The sequence below is a fragment of the Paramisgurnus dabryanus genome, chromosome 4, assembly GCF_030506205.2.
Source record: "Paramisgurnus dabryanus chromosome 4, PD_genome_1.1, whole genome shotgun sequence".
In the NCBI taxonomy this organism is placed as follows: Eukaryota; Metazoa; Chordata; class Actinopteri; order Cypriniformes; family Cobitidae; genus Paramisgurnus; species Paramisgurnus dabryanus.
This window is the reverse complement of record NC_133340.1, coordinates 35154574-35172029: the sequence shown is the minus strand read 5'-3', so window position 1 is coordinate 35172029 and position 17456 is coordinate 35154574. Positions and strand designations below refer to the sequence as shown.

The window sequence follows — 17456 nt, the reverse complement described above, 5'->3', positions numbered from 1 at the left end:
ACCTGTTTGAACTGAGCCAACATCTTTAATGTGTTTTCTTCTTTCACTTTACTCGTTCTTGCTGATCGCTTTATATCTGCAAAGAAATGTCAAACTGAGTTCAGTGACCCTTTATTAGCGCTCGTCGCGGCTCACGTCTTCTTGTTGCGTCTATAAGTTTTCGACTCGCAACCTTTCAGACAGCGCATCAGTTCCAGGTGAATTTGTTTCCACAGTGGTTCCGGTACTTATAAATCCTGGTACCGATGACTTTTTTATTTTTAAGTATCAGCTTGGTACCAAAGACCCGATACTTTTAACAACCCTATGTTCTCAGTTTTTGACACTACAGAAAAATGTGATATTAACCACCTTGCCAAATTTGAATGATTACAAACACCAAATAAATAAAATAAATTATTAAAATTATGGAAAAATGTCCTCTGTTGGCCCTGAAACCACGGCCACTTGCAGGAAAGCTGCCGTCGCTCTCAACTTTCAAATACAGCTACCACCTGAATGGATGCTCGCGATTGTGTTGGAATGGAGATATACAAAGTGCTTAACTCTTTCACCGCCATTGATGAGATATCTCGTCAATTAAGAGAAAACGCTTCCCCGCCAATGACGAGATTTTCCGTCTTTCCGTAATACCGCTGTTATCCACCAGGTGGTGCACTTCCGCAACTTATACAACCCGGAAGTAGCGCCTCACGTGAAAGAGAAAGAACTCCGTGTATGTTTTAAAGATCGCTCTGCATCTGATCTCTATCAAAAGTCCTTCGCAAAAATTGAATTGTCTCAGCTTTTTGCTCAAAATTGGGTGTTTTTGAAGAAACCTACCCATGTTTGAGAGGTGATGACTAGAGAACTAATGAAGGTACCGTAGGATGAAACTTTTTTTTTTTAAGCAGATGGTCTGTTCTTTCATCTGATATATTGTTTGTTTATATATTAAAAGAAGAACATTTTCTGGAAGGCATTAAACTTTTGTGAAAATCATGAAAAATGCTGGCGCTGGCTGGCAACTTTTTAAAAAAATGCTGGCGGGGAAAGAGTTAACGGTATATCTTCACAATTCAGTACTACATTGTCTTTGTAACATATTTCAGCAATACATTTCTAACATTTCTAATGTGTTTAAAAACACTTCTATGACATGACTTTACTATGAAGCAATACATTAAAGTCAGCAAAGAGGTCATTACGGGTCCACTGAGATCCAAAAACCTGAGGTTCGACCTGAAGGGAGTTTGGGTCTAAAAGTTTTACTTGTGCCTCAAACACGACTTTGGTATAATATTAATGTCATCGGGTCTTGGGTAATTAAAAATAAATGTGTTTTTGCCGAAAGGACCCAAGAAGACCCAAACTATCTAGCGTGTGTGCATCGAGTCATTTTCCATCCCCTGCTCTGTTTGCCAAGAGCACTAGCGACTAGGGCTGCATAGCAATTAATCACGACTAATCGTTTGCGAAATAAAAGTTTTTGTTTACATCATATATGTGTGTGTACTGTGTATAATAATTATGTGTATAAAACACACACATGCATACATGTATAATTTTGAGAAAAAAATCTGTATAGATTAAAAATGTATATATAAAACATAAATTATATATAAATATAAAAATGTATATACACAAAATACTTCTTAAATATCTACATGCGTGTGTATTTATTTATACATAATTATTATACACAGTGCACACACACATATATGATGTAAACAAAACTTTTATTTAGCCAACGATTAGTCGCGATTAATCGATATGCACTGCAAAAAATGATGTGTTATTTTTTACACATTGTTTGTGTCATGCCATTTAAGGCGTTATTTCATGTTAAAATAAATGAAAGGGACAACACAAGTTGTGTAAAAAACAGTGATGGGAGTAACGCGTTACAAAGTAACTCTGTTACTGTGACACACACAATGTGTAAAAAATTAACACATCATTTTTTACAGTGTGCAGTAGGGCTGCAACAACGAATCGATTAAATCGATAAAAATCGATTACTAAAAGTGTTGTCAATGAATTTCATAATCGATTCGTTGTGTCGCGTGACGCAGAGACGTTTAATTAAAAAAAGGAAAAACTTCAGTTAAGCGTGAACACACTCGCACTGCGTCCCAAACCGCCTAATTCCATACTATATAGTAGGCAAAGAGTACGAGAAGTTGTGCTTTTTGCCAACTATATAGTATGGAAGTATGTGGTTTGGGACGGAGCGTCGGTCTCTTTCGCGCACTGTTGCTTGCAGAGTTCGGCGCCTCATAGACAGGGTGGAGAAATGACAGGGCAGCGGAGAAAAGACCTCCCAAACGTAAGCGCGTCACCTGAAAGTTATAGCCGGCAAAGAGGTAAACAAACAAAGACAACACGCTTATGCTTTATGGAGCGACGACAGCGAGTAAAAGAGTTTCTAGAACGAAAAAAAAACTCCAATGACAAACTCCAATGATATTTAGCAAAGAAATAAAACGTTGAGAGAGAGTTGTATGAACGCTTTTCCCCATCATGGACCTGTATGTTAAATCATCGCGCTGTCACTCTCCTGCTGTTCTGTACTGCGCGCTCCAGCTCATGCCGAGCAAGGAGACGCGCGTGCCGGTCCAACATACAGTACAACATACAGTAAGTGCCGCCTTTTGTTGCATAAACATCGTCTTACATTTTTTAAGGCGAAGTAATGAATGGTGTATTTGCATTTTGCGCGGGAGTAGAAGACGCATTTTTCGTTTTCAGAAGACGCATTTATGTGGCCAAATGTAAATAGAACAGTTTTAACAAATGAGATAGCTATCCGATCAGAGAGTCAAATATAAGGTACAAAGCTGTCACTGGGGCAGTACCCTTTATAAAAGGTCCTAACATGTACCATTTAGGTACAAATATGTATCTTTGAACTGCAAATATGTACTTTTGAAGTACTAATATGCACTTTTTGGGTACAAAGGTGTACCTTTTTGAAAGGGTACTGTCCAGTGACAACTTTTGTACTTTTATTTCTGAGAGTGTACTCGTATACTATCTTTTTGATCCCATCAAGAGAGGCTTCTTGATGGGAAATGCATCATAAAAAAGTCTATATATTTGGCAGATGTAAAGCATACATGTGTATTTTTTTGTGTTAGTCCATTTTTATTTTATTTTATTATTATTGTAACAGCGCAGGTGTGTTCAAGGAGCAAAATGTTTGTGCAATTTCTAAAGATTTTAGTTCTGTTTTGAATAAGGGGTTGGAAATTAATGCTTTCTTGTTTTTTTGTTTTTTATCCGATTCATCGATTAATCGAACAAATAATCAACAGATTAATCAATTATTAAAATAATCGTTAGTTGCAGCCCTGGTGTGCAGCCCTACTTGCAACATTGTGTGGCTGGCGATAGGTTAATTTTCATTGAGCCAGACCTGTCAATCAATTTTCAGTTCACATTGTCGTCGTTAGATAACAAAGGAAAATAAATGTAGCAATGGGCCAAATTGGATGCGAGGCCACCAGGGTTTCTTTCTGTTGTACTGGTGCATTCGGGGATTCCGACTGCACACACATTGGTGACGATTACATCCGGGTCCAGTCGGGTATAAAATAATTTTCTTGGGGTTTTCTCAAGTAGGGTCTTTCTTTCAAAATAAATTATTCGGGTAAAAAGTTATTCGGGTAATTTCAGGTTGGGTAAATTTTTTTGGATTCATAGTTTAATTGAAATGCAAAACAGCAATTTATACAAAACTGTTAATAAAGATAAACAATATGGTTTACAAAATAATATGGTAGAACTGGTAGAAGTTTTATCACTGCATAATATTCTGTTTATTTTTGTGTATTTGGCAAAACTTTTATCCAAATTCAGTTACTATCTACTATCTATACTGTACATTTTATCAGTATGTGCGTTTCTCTCTCTCTCAGGTACACACTGGGATCTTTAAATCGTGAGGATGCGGGCGTATATCAATGTGTTGTGAGGAACAGGATGGGGGCACTGATTCAAACGAGAGCTGATGTTCGTGTGGCTTGTAAGTACACGAGTTGCTAGAGAGGGTGCTCGGGGTCTGAAGCACAAATGGATTTCACACATCAACACTCTCACCTACAACACACATTTATGCATGTACTACAGGGTCCCATCAGGGATGAACTAGCAGTGACATTCAGAGTCACTCCAGTAATTTCTAAATGTGCTGTCATGCTAGTGCACTTTATCTACTTCATAAAATACAGTAGATATACGAGACACTTGCAAGTAAAGCAATAGGCCACAGGAGACTGTGTATTACAGTGATTTGAACCATGGCGATCTAACCGATCAAGCTTTTGTACTGGTAGACAGTAAAGAGGCGAAAAAATCCTACAGACCGGTCCGATGGTTACCTCCGTTGTAGTTCCTAAACCTAAACACAGTCGAAATATAAGGGTCCAATGGGATTCACAGTTTTTTATGAGGCAGATGGTCATTAAGAGCAACAGTAACTTTATTTCTCCTTCTTTCTCTATTTCAGACATGGATGACTTTGCCGAACTGGAACAGAGAAAAACAATCTCTCAAGGAAGGGCAGCCATCCTGAATCCCCCCGCTGTGGCTAGTTATCCACGCCCTCAGGTCACATGGTTTAGAGAGGGCTACAAAATCATCCCTAACCATCGGATGTAAGTTGCATTTTTGACCCTATCCTGAACCATCAAGCTTGTTGTGTGAAGTGATCAATGGATATTGACATCAAAACCGCTCTTAATTTATCATGCAAATGCAGTCCAAAAGCAACAATCTGTCCTAAGCGAAGCACTCGCACTCGCATGCAGGCATGCGACAAAAACAGCGACACGTCAATAACTGTCTACTGCGTATTTAGACCGATTGCATCAGTTGGACCTGAAGCGATGATGGGCTTCATGACAGCCATTGATTCTTTAAATGAAACTGCCAAGTCCTACGGTTGTTGGTGTTAGCCTTCTCGTTCTCTGACTGTTCGTAACAGGGTCGAGGCGTCGGCCCATTACGCCTCGCTGTCAGCTTCACGACAGCATCTGAGGTTAACTCACCTCGCTGCTGTCAGTCAAACGCTTGTCATGACACCTATGAGACGGGTTTCATTTCAAAGAACTTATATCTAAAGAGGAGAGATTTTTAAAAGGAGTTTTTCAGAATTGATTTGTTCATCTTACGCAACTCCCCATTTTATGGCTTAAGCGTAAACTTACAGTGATACGCTTGAGTTTAAAAAAAAGTAAAAATATTTTATCGGATGTGCCATTTTTAAAATTTTAATTTTAATTAATTTTTTTAATTAAAGGGATAGTTCGGCCAAAAATGATATTAAACCCATGATTTACTCACCCCCAAGCTGTCCGAGTTGCATATGTCCATCGTTTTTCAGACAAACACATTTTCGGATATTTTAGAAAATGTATTAGATCTTTCAGTTGATTAAATGTAATGTTACGGGGTCCACCCATAGTCCACGACCTTCAAGTCCAAAAAAAGTGCGTCCATCCTTCACAAATTAAATCCAAACGGCTTCTGAGGGTAATCCGCGCGGTGTTGTTGTAGAAATATCCATATTTAAAACTTTATTAATGAAAATAAATACCTTCCGGTAGCGCCGCCATCTTAGACTCCTCTGTATTCAGGAGAGAGTATTAGCGTAGTGTACGCACTTTTCTTAGTGACGTATGACAAATTTCGGAGGGCGGGGGCACAGAGCAGCAGCAGAGTAGCCTCCGTAGGCTGCGTAAGCTCTCATCCTGAATGCGGACGCGACTAAGATGGCGGCGCTACCGGAAGGTAGTTATTTTTGTTAATAAAGTTTTAAATATGGATATTTCTACAACAACACCGCGCGGATTACCCTCAGAAGACCTTTGTTTATCATCCTGGAGCCATTTGGATTTAATTTGTGAAGGATGGACGCATATTTTTGGACTTGAAGGTCGTGGACCCCGTAACATTACATTTAATCACCTGAAAGATCTAAAACATTTTCTAAAATATCCGAAAATGTGTTTGTCTGAAAAACGATGGACATATGCAACTCGGACAGCTTGGGGGTGAGTAAATCATGGGTTTAATATCATTTTTGGCCGAACTATCCCTTTAAAGTTCTTAAATGTCTATAGTATTTTTTGCAGGTGTTAGCATCCGCAGACACCAACTGTATAGTCATTTATTGGATTCTTCTTCACTAGGAAGAAATCAGCAACTTCTTATTTCTGTCACATAGCACATGAAAAATCAGGGTCAGATGAGAGTGAATTTAAGCTGCTAAATTACATTTTTACTAGACTTTGTGAGTTGTAGATAAATCACCAAGTCCTGCCTTCGTGCAGATCTCTCTTTGAGCCTGAACAGGCTGGATTTGCATTGCTAACAAATCTGGGATTAGCCCTTTGTCTCCCTTTGAACGAAAGCTAAGACTCTCTAAAACCTAGGTGTAGATTTGAGTATGGATGAACGTTCAAAGAGCACAGATTTTTCCTTGGTGATATTTCTAGCTATTGAATGTAATGCGTATTTCTGTCATGTTTTCAATTTTCGTTTTATTTCTTTTTATAAACGGTTACTAGAGAGGCTGTCTAACAGGTGACTCACTGTAAGTTACAGTAAGCCTTGTATGACAGATTCGCTTCAAACCTGTGGATACAGTAGTCAGCAATACAGATAAAATATAAGCTAAAGCAACACGAATTAGCATTTGCAACAGTAGTTACTCTGTATTTTGTTTTTAATTGTGTTCAAACAAATTTTTTTACAAATACATAATAGGAATCCTTAACTCTTTCCCCGCCATTGACGAGATATCTCGTCAATTAAGAGAAAACGCTTCCCCGCCAATGACGAGATTTTCCGTCTTTCCGCAATATCGCTATTATCCACCAGGTGGCGCCCTTCCGCAACTTTTTAAAACCGGAAGTATTGCCCTATGGCAAGCGGGTGCATGTCCGTGTCTGTTTTAAAGATCGCTCTGGATGGGATCTCTATGAAAAGTCCGTCACAAAAATGGAATTATCTCTGCTTTTTGCTCAAAATATGGTGTTTTTGCAAAAACCTACCCATATTCAAAAGCTGATTGCAAAAGAACCACTAAAGGTAGGATGAAACGTTTTTTTTTTGTTTGAAAGCAGAGGGTCTGTTCTTTCATTTGGTATATTGTATGTTTATATATTTAAAGAAGAACATTTTCTGGAAGGCATTAAACTTTGGTGAAAATCATGAAAAACGCTGGCGCTGGCTGGCAACTTTTTTTAAAAACGCTGGCGGTGAAAGAGTTAAAGGCGGGGTACACAATCTCTGAAAGGCAATGTTGATATTTGAAATCCCCTAAACAAACACGCCCCTACCCCGATAGAATCTGGACCTTCTTTTGATAGACCCGCCCCACACATAGCCAGGCAACGATGCTGGTGAGTAGACACGCCCCTTACTGCTGATTGGCTACAAGTGTGTTTCGGTACTCTGCCCGACTCCGTTTCTCAAAAATCGTGCACCCCGCCTTTAAAATGTTTACTTTTAAAACCACATTTAAAATCACAATGTTTGTGACCCGGGACCACAAAACCAGTCAGAAGGGTCAAATTTGTAAAATTGAGATTTATAAATCATCTGAGGCTTTCCATTAATATATGGTTTGTTAGGATGGGACACTATTTGGCCGAGATACAACTATTTGAAAATCACATATCCTAACTATTTGAAAAATGTATGTTAAAAAAAACTATTTACTGTAAAAATACAGATTATGTTTTTTTCAGTATATAGAGTATGGACAATATACAATAAAATGATCAATCTGATTTGATTTTAAAAGGATAGTTCACCCAAAAATGAAAATTCTGTCATTATTTACTTGCTCTCATGTTGTTACAGACCTATATAATTTATTTGTTCTGATGAACAGGAATTAAGATATTTTGAGGAATGTTTGTAACCAAACCGTTCGTGAGCCCCATTCACTTCCATAGTAGGACAAAATAATATTATGGAAGTGAATGGGGCTCACAAACGGTTTGGTTACAAACATTCCTCAAAATATCTTCCTTTGTGTTCATCAGAACAAAGAAAGTATACAGGTTTGTAACAACATAAGGGTGAGTAAATGATGCCAGAATTTTCATTTTTGAGTGAACTATCCCTTTAAAATGTCTTCCTCACCAATAGTTAATCCAAATAAAACCAAATAAAACAATATTTTACTATGTTCTTACCTCAACTTAGATGAATTAATACATACTAGTGCTGGGCAAAGATTAATCGCGATTAATCGCATACAAAATAAAAGTGATTTTTGGCATAATATATGAGTATGTGCTGTGTGTAATTATTATGTATAAATAAATACACACACATTCATGTATGTATTTAAGAAACATTTACATGTTTATATATATTTATTGATATTTTTATATATTCTATATTAAAAATAAATTTAAAAAAATTATATATAAGTAAAACAATTCTGAAATGAATATATGAATGTATGTGTGGTTAAATATACACAATAATTAGACACAGTACACGCACATATATTATGCAAAAAATCACTTTTATTTTGTATGCGATTAATCGCGATTAATCTTTGCCCAGCACTAATACATACCTATCTTTTATCAATGCATGCACTTTTAATCTTTGTACAGCGCCTTGTGAATGTGTTAGCATTTAGCCTAGCCCCATTCATTCCTTAGGATCCAAACAGGGATGAATTTAGAAGGCACCAAACACTTCCATGTTTTCCCTATTTAAAGACTGTTACATGAGTAGTTACACGAGTAAGTATGGTTGCACAAAATAAAACTTTTGTTTGGAGCCATAGGAATGAATGGGGCTAGGCTAAATGCTAACACATTCACAAGGCACTGTACAAAGATTAAAAGTGCACGCATTGAAAAAAAGATAGATATGTATTAATTCATCTAAGTTGAGGTAAAAACAGAAAAATATTGAAAAACAGTGGGGTTTTCCTTTAACAAGAAACTTTTAAAACTTTCAAAATTGGCCAATAAAATCTGAACAAAATTTTCAAAGATGGGATGTTTTTATGCAGGTGTAATTTGTGTATCTGGTTTGGTAATTTGGCATGTGCTTGAAGTATAAATTGAAGCTTGCGATTTCAGAGGAAATTTGCTGAAATCAATCCGTTCGTGTTGCTTTTATCTGCATGAAATTTCCAAATTTCCATCTTCACTCCTGATTGCTCTTTGAACTTCACATCTCCAGAGGCAGACGTCTTCTCGCTTCATCTATCTCTCCTTCGCCATCCCTCCCACATTTTAGCAGTTTCTTCTTGCTGTTTCCTCTTTCTGCTCTGTCTGATTGTGATAATTAAATTGGCTCTTTGGTACCCTAACAGCGTAACATCACAGATTGGACTACAGTGTCATCAGTGTCACCATCCAACATACTCATACTCACTTGACTTTCAATCGAACTTTCTCAGACTTTAATACGATTACTAATCACTTGCACAACTTAAATGTGCGGTTTATTCAGTGCCTGCGATCCACTTTTGGAGGTGCACTTCAATACCATGCATTCAAATACAGTATGCGCAACAATCAGTGTCGTTCTTATGTGCAAACGCGACTACATTTTTTAAGTAAGCTAGGTTTATTATTGATTACTCTTTATTCGCAAAAGTCATTGAAGTGTTACAGTCCCAGTCAGTCACCATACTTGACAATCACTTAACTTTAACTTTAAAAAGGTTATCCCCTGACTGCAAAACCTTTTCAGCCTCAAATTTGTATCTTTAATTTTAGATTACGTACCTTTAGGCAATGTAAACACCCGATGGACATGATGTTAAACAGCTGGTGTCCTGCTGCTATCACAATAACCTGAAGCTCTGGAGCTTACAGTGATGTCTCAGTTGTCAAGGGTGCTTGGTTCTTGAGTAAGCCTTTAAGACATAGATGAAGACTGATACTGATTCACTTTTAGTGATTTACAACAATACAGCTTTAGTGAAGATGTATTTTATGTGACAGCTGAACACACTGAATCTGCCTCAGGTTTTGATAATCCACATCTTCAGTATGCAACATTAAATCTGTTTTCTGGGATTGCACAGGAGTATAGTTTCTGTTTGAGCTGTGCTTCGTGTGTAGTGGCAATGTTGACCAATTTATCCAGTAATGGTTACATTAAATATATTTTCACTGTGCCGACACATGATATAAACATACAAGGGTATGCTTTTATTTTATTTTTACCTTTACACATGACTTGTGTGCTTTTGCGGTGCACTGTAATTGGTTCCTTGGGAGCAATTCAAATTCAACCGAAGTACAGTTCCCTGGCTTATAAACTCTGATCCCTTTCACGGTATCTTTCCCATGGTGCTGTCTGTTTAGCTAAAAAGTTTCCACCGTTATCGCCATCCTGTAATAATTTCTCCAGCGTTGGAATTAGACCAGACACTATGCATTATGGAGATATTATGATTCATTTTTCTCTTTGTATATGTTCTATAGGGGTGTAAAAGTACACAAAATTCCTGGTTCGGTACAAACCTTGTGTGTTTTCCTTGGTACAGTTAGGGGTAAAAATCCAGAACATAAAACTATTTGTCGTTTATTAATAACAATTGTAAACGTCAACATTTGTAAACATCAACAGTTTACATATAGACGGTTTTAGTGGCAACAACATACAAAGGCTTTCGTGGCCCAAACTTAACCCTCAGTAGACTTCCGCAAAGAATCAATAAAAACAGAGTTCTTTTAGAGTAGTTTATATATATTAATAAAGTAGATTATCTTAGTTTAAATCATAGCTAAAGCGTATAAAAAACTACTCTGAGCTAACTTTACTGTGTAAAATGTATAATGTTTTCGATGTTAACTACAGATCGGCTGCCAAACCTCCTTTCACATAGCGGTGATCCATGATCGCTCTCTCTCTTCATCTTTAGGAAACTGAAACATTTGTTATTTTCGACGAGGTATTTGTTCCAGAGTTCAGTTAAGCCACTAGTTAACCGGACCGGAAGTTAAGTTCCAACCGCGACAACACATAACCGATAAATCGACAGATAGTTTTTAAAATGGATACTGGATAAAAAAAACACTAAGGGCCCTATTTTAACGATCTGAAACGCAAGTGCGAAGCGCAATGCGTGTGGGCGGATCTTGGGCGCTAATGCTATTTTCCCGGCGGGAAAAATAACTCTTGCGCCAGGCGCAAATCAATAAGGGGTTGGTCTGAAGTAGGTTCATTATTCATAGGTGTGGTTTGGGCGTAACGTCAAATAAACCAATCAGAACTGTAAGACGCCACCCACAAGCCCAACGACAGATACAAGTGGAGTGGGTGAAGGGGTCTCGTGTTCGTTCCCTCCGTAGCGCTTCTAAAAGAGTAATTCCATTTATTTAATTTGTTTCTTTGACCTCTGTGGTTAAATTATAATCTGACTCCAATTTCTTAGTTAACAATACTATTCTGATGCTGATCATAATTTATAAAATTATTATTATATTTATTTAGAATGAATTATATTCACATAGGGAATAAGGTGTAATTCTGAAGGTGCTAAGGCAGTTCCATACAGCTGGGCATAGAGGCATTCTCCTTCTAACTTAAGTTAAAGTTAGAGGTTTCTCCAAACACATTGAAAATAAGAGGATCCATCTATGTTTTAGGTTGAGGATACTCCATCTAACCTTTAAACGGGGAGGCAATTACTCCAGTAATATTTTCAATAGAGGCAATTCTCCTAATCTATGCCCCCTTCAATACATTTAACTTAAACCCTGAAAATATAATAAAGATTTGACAAGTTTTTAGAATGAATAAAGATTAACAATTTATTTTGCCAGGCAGGTTACACTTAAATCAATAATTTGGTTATTCAAATCCATCAAAAATATATCAAAACATTCACTTAAAGATCAGCATAGAAAAATGAACATTTCACAAAATACAAAGCATACCTGGCAATCAAAGACACACGAAGTGGTCTAGGAAGATTCTTGTTAAAGATTTCTTCCATAAGGTTTGAATACACACAAAGTGTGGGAGCTTCTGAGTACAGAATGGCTCCCCGAACATCTAGCCAGGCCACCTTTTATACACAGCGTGAGACAAAGACATCGTAAAACCACAAAGTCCAGTTTGACCTGCACCAAATGATCCTAAAGAACATCTGGTCAAAATAGCCAGAGGTGTCCTGGCAAAAACCCCACCTCTCAAAGAAATGCATCTTCTATCTAAACCCTTGAACCATCTTATTTTAGATATATAGAAATGAGACCTTTTTACTCATCGCACCATGACCTTTAAAATAATATTACAAAACACAATCTTAAAACCACATAATATGTATACATTACATTATACATTTCAGCAGATACTCAGTGATGTGAGCCTAAAGGCTAACAGTTCAAAAACCTTTGTGATGAATAGATTAAGACATCAAAGAGTTGTATATCTGAAGACCGCTTTCATCTACGGGTCAAATTTGGGTTACAAACACCCCCTGAGGTTTAATTGTTTTACAGTGTCTTTTCATAAATAAACTTAGTTTATTGTGTTAACAACACCACCTGTTTACAGTGTCTCTTCATGAATAAACTTAAAAGTTGATGAATTATAATCCAGTATTATAGAACGCTATCCAACATTCCCTTTAAACGCAAGGGCACAAGTTCCATGGCGGGTTGCTATTATTATGACGGATTTACCATGCGCACGCCAGGAGCGGTTCACAGCCGAGGAGACCCACGTTCTTGTAAGAGCAGTCAAAGACGGAGAAGTTGTTTTGTATGGGGATGGAAGAAACCCGCCCAAATCAGCGACGGATAAACAGGCGTGAGAGGAAATAGCCACAGTCTCATCGGCTGGCATCCCCATCGTTGCGCCAAGCGCTACAATGATGTCAGGAGACGGGGGAATCCCAAGCTTGCCAGCATAATTCGGGCACGCTGTGTAACTGGAGGTGGATCTGCCTCTACACAGATCTGCGTCCACCCTCACCCTGAAAGGGTTTGGGGGCTTTGAAATCAGACCCAAGAAACGCAAGCAAGGTCCAACCCCAAAGAACACTTACAAATCAAGTTCATATACATTAAGGTTTCTTATGAAAACATTTTAATTATTATTTACATAAAATAAACGTAATACAGCCACACAACAAACTTATGAAAATATTTAAATTGCATGAGAATTTTTTAACGCAGCCACACAATAAATAAAAACTATCACCACAATGCTCACCACTATGATTCCCCTTATCTCGTGTATTAATATTTTTTATTGTAACAATTTATGATTTGCAAAAATAACTGTTGCATCTGTTTAGATTAGATAAGCAAATTGTGTGCGCGTTGTGCATGCTATACATTATTGTCAAGCATGCGCCCTTAAAATAGCATAATGAACAACGCGCAACGAGCCACTGACTTTAGACTAGTTTTTTTTTTGGTCAGTGGCGCAATTGTTTTTCGAAACTGCAAAATAGCATCAGGGATGGTTTGCGCCGCAACACGCCTCCTTTTTTGCGCTGAACCGCCCAGGGAGCACAAGTTAATTCCCTAGTTTGCCGACGTGCGTCTGTGGAGGGAAAAACCCACTGTGCGCCGGTGCAAAATACGAATGATACATGCGTCACTGACAAAGTCAATTGTGCTGGGTGCAAGATAGGGCCATAAAAGTAAAACAGTTCTGAAATGTATTACAAAAGTTATAAAACAATAGTACTGAACCATGAAAATGTGCTAAATTAAATAAATGTATAAATAAAAAAATATATAGTAATTATATTAATAAGTATTGAAGTAATATTTTGTGAAATTCTCCCACTGGTTAAATTGAAATTACATAAATGTATATTATATGTGTAGTCTTGTACTTTATTTGCTTCTGTTTTAACAATTAATGATTGTCTTATCTAAATAATAAAAGATTTATTGCAGTAATGATAATATAAAAGAATTCATATTTTGATTAGTTGGATATGTTAACGTATCCAACAGCTGCATGTCGTTATTAACTTAAAATATGGATAAATCATGGATAAAAGTAACCAGCTGGATATAAATTAATGCAATCGATGGTAATAATTATGAAATTAAACATTTGGCTTGGATTTATCTATGTGTATTTTTGTTACAACAGTTTGAGGTACTAATATTATTTCTTGTCAGCCTTGAAGACAGACTTTGGTTCCTGCTGTTGTTTCTTTGCAAATGCAGCATCTATTCAGCAAATTCATTACTTCATAACGATATGAAGTAACGGATGCACTCAGAAAAACTATCAAAATGAATTTTTTCCAGATAGCCGATTGTTCCACCCAATGAACTATCGGTGCCGATTAATCGGCAAAACCGATTAATCAGTCTACCTCTAAGTAAAATAGTTTACATTTTAAACATATTTTAAAATTAAACAAAATAAAATAAGATAAAATATAAAGGAATAACAGAAATTGCTATTCTAACTTGCAACTGTCAGCAAAACCTTGCAACACTTGCCCCGCCTCAGGGGTTTCCTGATTGGTCCACTTTTCTGGACCTGACATTGATGAGCTTTGTTGCCTGAAAAACTAGCGCCAAAAGCTGCGAAAGATGCAAGACTTGCACGTAACGGTCAAACACGCCCATCTAGCAAGTGTTTACATAGAAAAGCAATAAAAAAGTAGTGCAGTAGAATAAAAAAAACGTGTTCGCCTTTAAACAAATGTGCGGTCCGCCACTTAAAATGCTTGTGCAGGAATTACGATTTGAAGTGTGTTCCGCACGTAAAACTGGCCTACTGTTAGAGCTTGCATTCGGTACACCGAAATGGTTTGGTAACCCCGGATTTCCACCGACTGCGGAACGGCTGCGGATCCGTTGCGGAACGGCGGCGGAGTCAATCGGTTTCCATTCAAGTCAATGTGTGTATTTCCACTGACTGCGCTCCGAATCCGTCACAGCTCCGGCCATCCGCAGCCCTCCGGCACAAATACGCAGAGCTTCTATTTTTGACGGATGCCGGACAGCTCCGCAGGGCGGAGCCATGACTTTATCGCGTGATCATACCTGAATACGCGAGAACTCGTGTTTTTTTTTTAAATATTTGCAATACAAACATTACAAACACACACAAATAAAGTCATTAATACAGAAACAACAAATAATAGACAAGAATAGAGCCAGTGGGAGTTTCAAATAAATACATTAAAGATAGAGCATAAATAAATGTTTTAGCAGCCTTCTTATTTTTTGAATTTTGGATGGATATGATGTACTGCTCTGTCTACGTGAGTTCTCATGTTGTGATCTGGGCTGGAACGTCATAAGTCAACGGAATAATGGGCAGAGACAGAACTAGGTATCGCGCGATCTTCACGTGAATTTGTGAGACCTCATTGGTCCTCGTCACTTCAGCACGCAGCCGCTCTGCAGTCGGTGGAAATCCGGGGTAAGAATTGGTGTACTGTTACACCCTTAATGTTTTAACACATGCAGTACTAAAAGTACAGACAGCATTTACAGTCGCTTTTATCCAAATAAACTTACAGTGAATTCAAGCAATAAATTTTATCAGTATTTGTGTTTCCTGGTATCAAACCCATGATCTTGTGCTCTGCTAACGCAATGCTTTGCCAACTAAGCTACAGGAACATTTAACCTTCTAGTACAGATTTTTAACTTCAAGCAAGGACAAGCAAGTGCTCGGTCCAACCACAAATCATGCTATTGATGGAGCTTGAAGTCGTCCCACACAGACAAACGTATCAATGTTTAAAAAGCGCCACAGAGCCACGATTATCTTCTTTCTACTTCTGGCAAGTCTACCTACAAATGGCTTACATACAGATGTCTCTTCGCGTTCAACCGAGACGGGAGGAAATATTTTAACATTGAAAAATTGCGCACTTCACCCTACACACTTAACTTTCTTAAATCTAGTCTGTTAAATAAACCCGAAACACCACATTTTTTTCAGAAGTCAGAGCTGAATGTGTCAAAACATCCCATGCTGTGATTTTTCCACTGTGAATTTATTTTGGACTCAACCAGACTGCCAGACTTTCCATTTTTTCCTTTCCTCAGTTTTCCCCCAGACGGAAAGGGTTGAATTAAAGACTCTGAGTTCAAAGGGACAATCTTTCCTTACAGGAGACAGATTAAAACGCTTATTCTTGACGTTCAATGTGGTTCCTTTACTTCTCTCTCCTGTCACTGCTCTCGCTCGCCCAAACCCCCTCCCTCTCTCTATCTCTCTCTCTCTCCTTCTTGACTTTATTTCACCTTGAACTGCAAATGAACAACACCCAGTGCTCATTAAATATCTCACCACATCTTTTACTCCATCTTTCTGCTTGTTTGCTTGTTCTGATTCGCATTTCCTGCCCTAAAAGCCCTGCCACGGTGAATTTCGAGGGCAGAGCACTTTGTTTCTGACGGTTCCTAGCCATTCACCTTGACTCTTTCTATGCATGCTTGCACACATTAGTGTACCAAAGTGTCTGATAATCGAAACAACTCCACAGTCTCCTAAATCTTTACATAAGAGCTCTATATATTTAAATGAGGACAGTCACCCATGACTCGACTTTATTGACATTACAGAGAGACTCGAGCACAAAGTTGCTCTGTTTAAAGATTACTGTAGATTTTGGCCATGGTTTAGTAGTTTTGCCATTGCGTCAAGATTTGGGGTGTGACTGTGGAGAACTGTGCCTTAACATAGTAATGTCTAAATAAAGCTGCGCTGAATGTATTTCCATTTTCCTATTCAAACTTGTTTTGCTTTTTCTGAGTTCTTATAACATTATTTTAGTCTTTTATGCATATGTACTCTTCTAAACAATGTATTATTTTCTTAAAGCAACACTATGTAGTTTCCATGTAAAAATGACTTACAGCTCCCCCATGTGGTTGAAAAGCGCAACAGTGCCTGGTATCAGACACTCTTTTGCAGGCAGGGGGAGGGGCGGGGCTGTGTTTCCTACCCTCCACCGCCACTTTCAGAGTGTGCTTGTAGCAGCTAGGAGGCTGCTCAGGTTGCAGCAATAGTACAATTTGTCCAGTTGAAAGTTGTTCTATCACTGAAATAATTTTAGAGACATTATTTAAAGGTAAAAAAATTACATAGTGTTGCTTTAAAGGGACGAGCCCAGCCATTGGGTTGTAATTTAACGTATGCTGGGTTGTTTTAACCCATTGTTCAGTCAAATATGAAAAAATTCTTGGTTTATTTAACCCAACGGCTATGCTTGTCCCTTTTTGACCCAATGCTGGGTTGAAAAATGAATGCATTTTTTTGAAGTGTAGTTTTCATTGGTCCATAAAAGTTGCTCACAGTAGCCCTACAGTATGCCTTCCCAAGGGTATCATTTCACCTGGGGGTTTAACATGCTTTTATGGTTATGTCATGGAAATTGTAATAATAACTACATTGAAGAGAAGCTAGCTGAAATCACTGTACTGTTTAATGCTGCTTAGGTTTGTCATATGAATTTCCACAATGTATATTGCGTTTTT

General features: G+C 37.8%; 1 protein-coding gene across 3 annotated transcripts in view; it reads left to right on the top strand.

Annotated features, from left to right (window-relative positions):
* Window positions 1–17456, top strand: part of sdk1b (sidekick cell adhesion molecule 1b) — a 328241-nt gene that overhangs the window by 118133 nt on the left and 192652 nt on the right. For all 3 annotated transcript variants that reach the window (XM_065254359.2, XM_065254358.2, XM_065254357.2), the window contains 2 exons: window positions 3900–4006; window positions 4490–4637. In XM_065254359.2, the coding sequence (XP_065110431.1) occupies window positions 3964–4006; window positions 4490–4637 (191 nt within the window). In that variant the 5' untranslated portion in view covers window positions 3900–3963. The remainder of the gene's footprint in view (window positions 1–3899; window positions 4007–4489; window positions 4638–17456) is intronic.